We start from the raw sequence: 961 nt of genomic DNA on the forward strand, positions 1-961 counted from the left end.
CTGACTCCCGCACTACCCCCCATAACCCTTCTCCGGCCCCCAGACAGAGAGCATGACGCCCCGTCGGGTCTTGTGTAAAACACACACACACACATACAGATACATACATACCGACGAACCCGCACCTGGTAGACAAAATCCCCGTAAGCTTGAGTACGAAATGAATAGATCCGTCCTGGTAGAAGTACCAGTACAACGCGTATTCGTAATTCATGAATGTGGATACCATAGATACGACCAGACGACGGGAGCGGCGGACCTCGGCATGGTTTGTACGGCAGTCCCAGTGCTGTTACGTCGTTTGGCGGTACACAACCGTCGACGAATGAGCGGGCGTACGGATTTTTGCGGGGCGGGGTGGAGATGACAGTTGATAACGAGGACCGGGGGGTACAGGAGGGGGGGGGCCGTGTCACGGCGCTGCAAATCCATTATGACTACTTGCTCGTTAGTCGGGTGGCGTGCGTGTGTGTGTGTGTGTGTATGTGTATGTGTATGTGTATGTGTATGTATGTGTGTTGGGGAGGGCCCTAGGAGGATCAGGATCGTGACTGGATAGAGCATCCGATACCTGCGACGTACATACATACATACATACATACATACATACATACATACATACATACATACATACATACATACATACATACATACATACATACATACATACATACATACATACATACATACATACATACATACATACATAGGGGATAAGGGGATAGGGTGTCGAGGCGCGGAGGGGGGTTTTGAGGTGGTGGGGGTGGTAGGGAGGTCGAGAGGGAGGTTGAGGGGATAGGTTGCGAGGGGGGCGGGATCAGGGATGGGGCTTGGGGGGGTGCCGCGCAAGGGGACATGGGGGAGGGAGGGTTTATTTGCCTGGGGGAGCCGTACCGGCGGAGGGGGGGGAGACCGGGGAAAGGGCGGGGAGAGCCGGGGGGGGAGGGGAAGAGGTAGAGAG

At 54.4% G+C, this 961-nt stretch overlaps 1 protein-coding gene across 1 annotated transcript in view; it reads right to left on the reverse strand.

Moving 5' to 3' along the window:
* amx2 (copper amine oxidase) overlaps positions 1–961 on the reverse strand; it is a gene marked incomplete at both ends in the record, with an annotated part of 8,515 nt that overhangs the window by 2,797 nt on the left and 4,757 nt on the right. Inside the window, one exon of the mRNA XM_002953818.1 lies at positions 126–289. Within this exon, the coding sequence (XP_002953864.1) occupies positions 126–289 (164 nt within the window). The remainder of the gene's footprint in view (positions 1–125; positions 290–961) is intronic.

The sequence above is a fragment of the Volvox carteri genome (genome assembly GCF_000143455.1).
Source record: "Volvox carteri f. nagariensis unplaced genomic scaffold VOLCAscaffold_38, whole genome shotgun sequence".
NCBI lineage: Eukaryota > Viridiplantae > Chlorophyta > Chlorophyceae > Chlamydomonadales > Volvocaceae > Volvox > Volvox carteri.